At 28.5% G+C, this 6403-nt stretch overlaps 1 protein-coding gene across 1 annotated transcript; it reads right to left on the bottom strand.

The window, feature by feature from the left end:
- Positions 1 to 2280: 2280 nt before the first annotated feature.
- On the bottom strand, positions 2281 to 3981 carry LOC123291400 (protein OPI10 homolog). Its single transcript, XM_044871674.1, has 3 exons — positions 3835 to 3981; positions 3636 to 3765; positions 2281 to 2997 (listed from the first exon to the last, which is right to left on the bottom strand). Exons 1-3 carry the CDS (start codon positions 3862 to 3864, stop codon positions 2582 to 2584), a joined length of 576 nt encoding a protein of 191 aa, XP_044727609.1. The 5' UTR covers positions 3865 to 3981; the 3' UTR covers positions 2281 to 2581.
- Positions 3982 to 6403: the final 2422 nt, after the last annotated feature.

Below are 6403 nucleotides of genomic sequence, written 5' to 3' on the forward strand. Positions count from 1 at the left end.
CGAGCTCGCATCATTTCATTGACAATCTTATCACACCAAAAACAAGAATATTTAATATGGAAAATGTTTGTTACAGTCGTGATTTCTGCCTGAGACTCTAGCGTCATTAGTTTATTTTTGCTCTTTAAGAGTATTATTTTTAAATACTTTCGTTTTCGAGATCTTAATTGATACATCATGATGACAAAAAGAAAACAAAGTGAATCAGCATGAAAATTGGTCTTATTTTAAACAAAATCTTACTAGATCAAATGAGCGCCATATTGCATCATACATAAATTTATACGTGTTAACAGAATCAAAAATATATGAAATAGGATGTCAGTCATAGACTGAAATAAATAATGTTTAATGAGACAAACAAATCTTCTGTATTTTAGCTACCCTAAAGGATTTATGATAAATTTAACGATTAAAAAGGTTCATCTTGAATATAGGCTGTATTTTCTAATGTAACACAGCAAATGAGTAGTGTATTTCGTTATGAAAATGGGATAGAGTGGAACGGGTAATCATATGGATAGTGCTTTGATACACAAATTACACAAGTAGCTTTCACCTAGGATGAAAAGAGCCTAATGTGCTACTTTAAACTCACATGACAACTTACTTTACATAAATGAAATGTATGTAAAATAGGGTATTATCGTTTGTCAAAAATAAATCATGAAATTTGAAAAAAGTTAAAATTTATGTAAAATGATTTCGGGTCATAAAAGCACATTTTTCTTTTAAAATATTAAAATTAAAAACCGTAATTTTTACACTGTATATAACGTGATCTAAAACGCAGGTAAGCCCTGCTGTGAGGTCATAGCGGTATGAGTCATAGACCATCAGTTAGTTTAGTGTAGACAGCTGGGTATAATATATACATAGGTAATCAGTATTTATATTTATTATAATCAGATGTCTATGGATATATCTGTCAAACTAATGTTATTTCGTATAATGATACCGATATTACGTCATAAAATTGGATGCCCGCGTTTTTGACAGTTTAAAATTTAATTTAAGTTTTTGGCAAGAAAGCGTATGTATTTTTCTGAAATAAATTTTTTGTGACTTTTTATTAGGAAAATCAACATTTTAAAGTATTTTTTCAAAAATAGTGAAATACCCTATTGTATATAAAAACCAACAACAAATTAGTCATTACATTTAGCGCTAAAAGACTGTGTGGCCATTAGAAGAACTAAATTAATGAATATTTGGTATCTTTTTATACCATGTATATATGAAATATACATAGTATATTAAGTTTAGTCCCAAGTTTGTAACGCTTAAAAATAATGATGTTAGGACAAAAATTTTGTCATAAGTGTTCATAAAATCACCTAATTAGTCCATTTCCGGTTGTCCGTCCGTCCGTCTGTGGACACGATAACTCAAAAACGAAAAAAGATATCGAGTTGAAATTTTTACAGCGTACTCAGGACGTAAAAAGTGAGGTCAAGTTCGTAAATGAGCATCATAGGTCAATTGGGTCTTGGGTCCGTAGGACCCATCTTGTAAACCGTTATAGATAGAACAAAAGTTTAAACGTAAAAAATGTTCCTTATAAAAGAATAAACAACTTTTGTTTGAAGCATTTTTTCGTAAACATCACTGTTTACCCGTAAGGGCGCCAATTAGGCGGAAATTTTATAATATGTACTATACTTGATTATCATTTATGTATGTGTCACATGATTGTATGTGTTATGTGATAAAGAAATCGACACTGACTATGCATGGTATTTCAACAATTAACTCAGTCAATTGTTTGTTTTCACTTGTTAGACTTACTTCTAGTAGTAGCACAACGCGGAATACATGCGCGCGCATCGCGTATCTCTTATGTATGAATATATGCATGTAAAATTTTAACTTGAACTTTTATTTACGATAATATCTCCGTTTTCTGTAATAGTGTCCCATTTTTGAATGCAAGGGCTAAAAATTTTAGAACCTAACCAACTCCTTTATAGTCAACAAACTCAACCTATCAAACTCGTAATTAAAACAATACAGAATCAAATAGATAAAAAAATCTAGTAGAGTTACATAGGATAATAAATTAAAAAGAACAAATTGTGACTGATGCTGGATTCGAACTAAGTAATCACTAAAATAACAAAATACATATTGTACATTAGTCCGCATAGTTAATCGATGTACAAAGATATGATCATAATATAATCTATAAATACAAATTTAAAATATTATGTGTGCGATACGTGCGCATGTATTCCGCTCTGTGCTACTACTAGAAGTAAGTTCTTTTTAGTACAGTTTAAGTTAAATTACTAAACTTATTATTATATTTATTACTCATAAATAGAAACTTATTACAAATGCTTAAAAATAGCCTAATTTTTCGCAAAAAAAAATTTGTTGATAGCACTTGCATGTGGAAAATAGCCTAATTTGCCAAAGCACATATTTGACTATTCATGTTCCATGTGTACATGCGTTCACCTTGTTTTCTTGCAAGCCACGCATACTATTAAATGAAACATTTGTTATATAAATAAAAAAACACATATTCGTACATATTTATAGTTAATTATCACAAAAATATATATAAATATTATATATATTAAGTTTTCCAAAAGTTTGGATTCGATATTAAACGTCGCTCAAAGTTTGTATACCACGTTTGTAATGTTGATATTGGTACATATGTTTCACTAGGATTCGGTAACATCTGGGATTGAGATTGTGCAAAACTAGCAACATAATTAAATAAATTCTCTAACATTTTCTGTCCAAATGTCACATAATTATTCGTTTGTGGTTGTTCTGGCGGTACATTTGAAATTAATTCAATTGATACACCGATTTGAGCGTTGTGGCATATTTGTTGAGTACCAAATGCATAATTTGTTGTGTCACCCATTTCATGTAATTTTTTTAATGTTGATAGTTTAAATATTGCAGATGGTTTTGCATTTGATATATGACCCAAATATTGCCAATTTGGTGGAGCATTGGGATCTGGCCAGCTAAAATACACTGAAAAAAAATATATATCGTTAATTTTTGAGATATTACTCTATTTATTTTTATCCACATCGAATATTAAATGTTTGTAATTTTTACGATTTGACACGCATTTTTTATCGATTATAGCAAAAATCGGATTCATTTGACGATTGATCGAGTATTCTCTATGGAATCGCCGAAAACTCAATATGGAGCTCTTTTTTGGATAGCTTTCACCCGTGACTAGTTTATGTATGTATTTATTATATACATTCGACTAATTTCTGGCTAAAAAATTAAGTTGTAGTATACCGGTTGCTTAATTTCTAGAAAGTTTTAAAAGAATAGGTTTCAGTAACTAGAAAGATCGATACAAAATCGCCACTTTTGTTTTACTGTATAAAGCATATTCACTAAGGCAAATGAAGAAAGGAAATCAAGAGACTTTTTCGGGCATTAATTTTGAACCGCATATCAGTTTCAGTATAACCCAAAATTACCTTGTTTTGTATAAACAAACATTTTTCAAGGAGGCATTTTACAACAGTGTAAAATATCAAAATTTAAATAAAAATTAATAAACTGAACCAAAATTTTTATTTTCAATTTCTTAAAATCAACCAAATAAAATCATTTAGGTAAAATGTAAATATTAAATAATTAAATACCTAATCCTGCATATCCATCGGGTAAAGGCATTTGACCGGTTAAAAATACAACTATATGATTAACATTATCAGCATCAGTTATTGTAGTTAAAAATTGATTTTCTCCAACTTGTTGAAAATCAGTTTGAACCTAAAAATTGCAAATATGTAGTTTTTAATTATGTGTGAAATTTAATTTTAAAAACATTAAAATACTTGCCAATCGTCCTGAAACAATTAGCCCCAACATTATTGATTTTATGACTAGTAAATTTTATAAAAATACGACAATACAATAAGTTTATTCAAATATTAACAAAAAAAAAAAACTTGTCACATACTTAATTCACATAACATCCAAGCCTAACTAACGAATCTAGTATTTATAACCTCGTTTATAAGCACGATTTTGACATAAATAGAAGTTTACAGATTATTCTAGAAAATACATCGAAAAGAATTGCATCTACAGATATATTTACAAACGCATCGTAACGCGGTAATTTAAAAACAATTCAATTCATACACAATCGATATACTTGCATTCAAAGATATTGTAATTTTTATCTACGCATGCATTCATGTAGGAAATGAACTTTGTACTTAAACTAAATTAACGTTAAATTAACGATTCGTTTTATAAAATAGCAGATTTTAAGAAGTTTGTTTATTTTAATTTTGAATATTTAATATATGTAATTTAATGTAGATTAGAAACACGGAGATAAATACCTCGAAATCGAACGTTTTTCTAAACTATTAGAACTATTCGCTTAACAAAAGAGCCGAGCGTAGTGTTGTTTAACCACTATTAATTTGTTCTTTAGCTTAAGCTATTTGCCTATCAATGAAAAAGTCGATCAGTTTTAATTTCTTACTTATGTTGGCGTTCACAGCAGATATTTTAGAGCTAACGTAATTTTGCCCCCCACAAAAATTTTTTTTTTCGGATTAATTAATTATAAATCTTTTTAAATCCATTGCTAGTCGTATATACCTGAGAAGGAATTGAATTAATTAAAAATTCATTAATGTCAAATATTTATAATCCAACAATTGCTAATAATAAATATTATAATTAATTAATCCGAAAATAAATTATTGTGGGGGTCCAAATTACGTTAGTTCTGTATTAGGCATAGAATGTTATGCATAAAGAACGCCATTGCCTAAAATTTGAGATATGATGAATGAGAGAGAAGACTGCAAGTTAGTTCCTATGTGTCCTTGTCTAATCTATATGTCATTGGCTAGATATTGTTTAATATTACACAAAATCTTTATGCATTATATGATTATGACATATGACTATGACAAGGACACATAGAAACTAACTGGCAGTCTTCTCTCTCATTCGTCATATCGCATCCGCTTACAGGCTAGCGTTCGTTATCTTCATATCTCTATGGTTTAGTTAGTGCTATTTATAAGAAAGTATATATTGTGTTTTATAAAGGAGTTTTCCAAAATTAACGCAAGAAGTTCGAATCAGACGTTAATCTTGGAATATCCTTTATTATTATTATTATTATAAAAAAGTGATAGAATTTTACTTATTTTTTATAAAAACTTTAATAAGAAAAGAAGAATCTCTGTTAATTTGTTTTATGAAAATGTACAATATGATTTTTCATGAAAATTTAAAACATTTTTGTTTGTTATAAATAAATAAAAATCGTTATATATTTTAAAATTTGTTTTATTTTTTAATTTTGTATCCTATTTTTTCTTTCAGAACAAAATTATCAATTAATTAATTACATATTTAGTAAAGGTAAGTATTAAGTTAATTATTTGTTATTAATTATGATAGATGGCTGTGTGGGTATAGCACTTGCCTTTGAAACAAAAGTACGCTGGTTCATATCCTGGTAGGGTTAGCATATTAAATTAAACTAATTTTTCCTGATGTTAAAAATTTCCCTTTTTTTTATACTTTAAATAATCTATATAACCCGCCCACTTATTATAAATAATTTCAGTTATAAATATGTCATAAATCACTATTCTGTCAGGAGGTGGGAATTTAAATAATCATAAATAAATCATTTAAAATCATGTTCTTCTGCTACAAAATATTAAAAAATTTGCACAAAAATAGCTTGGTTACGCTAAATTTGAAACTTTTTAATAGGAGAACATGTCATTTAGTTTATCTCACTTATATTCTCCTATTACAAAATATTAAAATTTGTATTTATAAAATTTAGCTCCGCGATCTTAGCACCTCATGTGCGGAATATCGATTGACCAATAATACCATCTGAAAGGTCAGAAATTGGTCATAAAAGGTCAGTTGGTCTCATTAATTGGTCAGCATTAGAAAATTTTGTATTAAAGATTAAAGTTTTTCAAGGTCAATTAATAAGTTTAGCACCTCATTCGCAGAAAAAATAAAAAACTCCACCTATGCGCGATCGGGAAGCATTCGCTGATAATTGGTCAGCTAATATAAATAATTGGTCAGTTTAATTTAATATTAAAAAAAATTAAATAAGTCAATTTTATATTCAAAAAATAATATAATTTCGAAAAAATTTTCAATTTTTTCAACATTTGTACTAGGAGAACATAAGTGGGAATTAGTAGTTCCTGATAAGGAGAAAGGTGAGTAAGTGTTTTCACCCCGAAAGTCTAAAATTTTATTTTGGCAGAAAGTTATTGGTCTGCCCACTAGAGGTCACACTCACCAAACACGGGTGTGCAGACCACTAACTTTCTGACTTACGAGGTGACAACAATTACCTTGCTATCAGGTACTACTTATTCCGTCCGTCCTTGATGTTCTC

This window comes from Chrysoperla carnea, chromosome 2 (genome assembly GCF_905475395.1).
Source record: "Chrysoperla carnea chromosome 2, inChrCarn1.1, whole genome shotgun sequence".
In the NCBI taxonomy this organism is placed as follows: Eukaryota; Metazoa; Arthropoda; class Insecta; order Neuroptera; family Chrysopidae; genus Chrysoperla; species Chrysoperla carnea.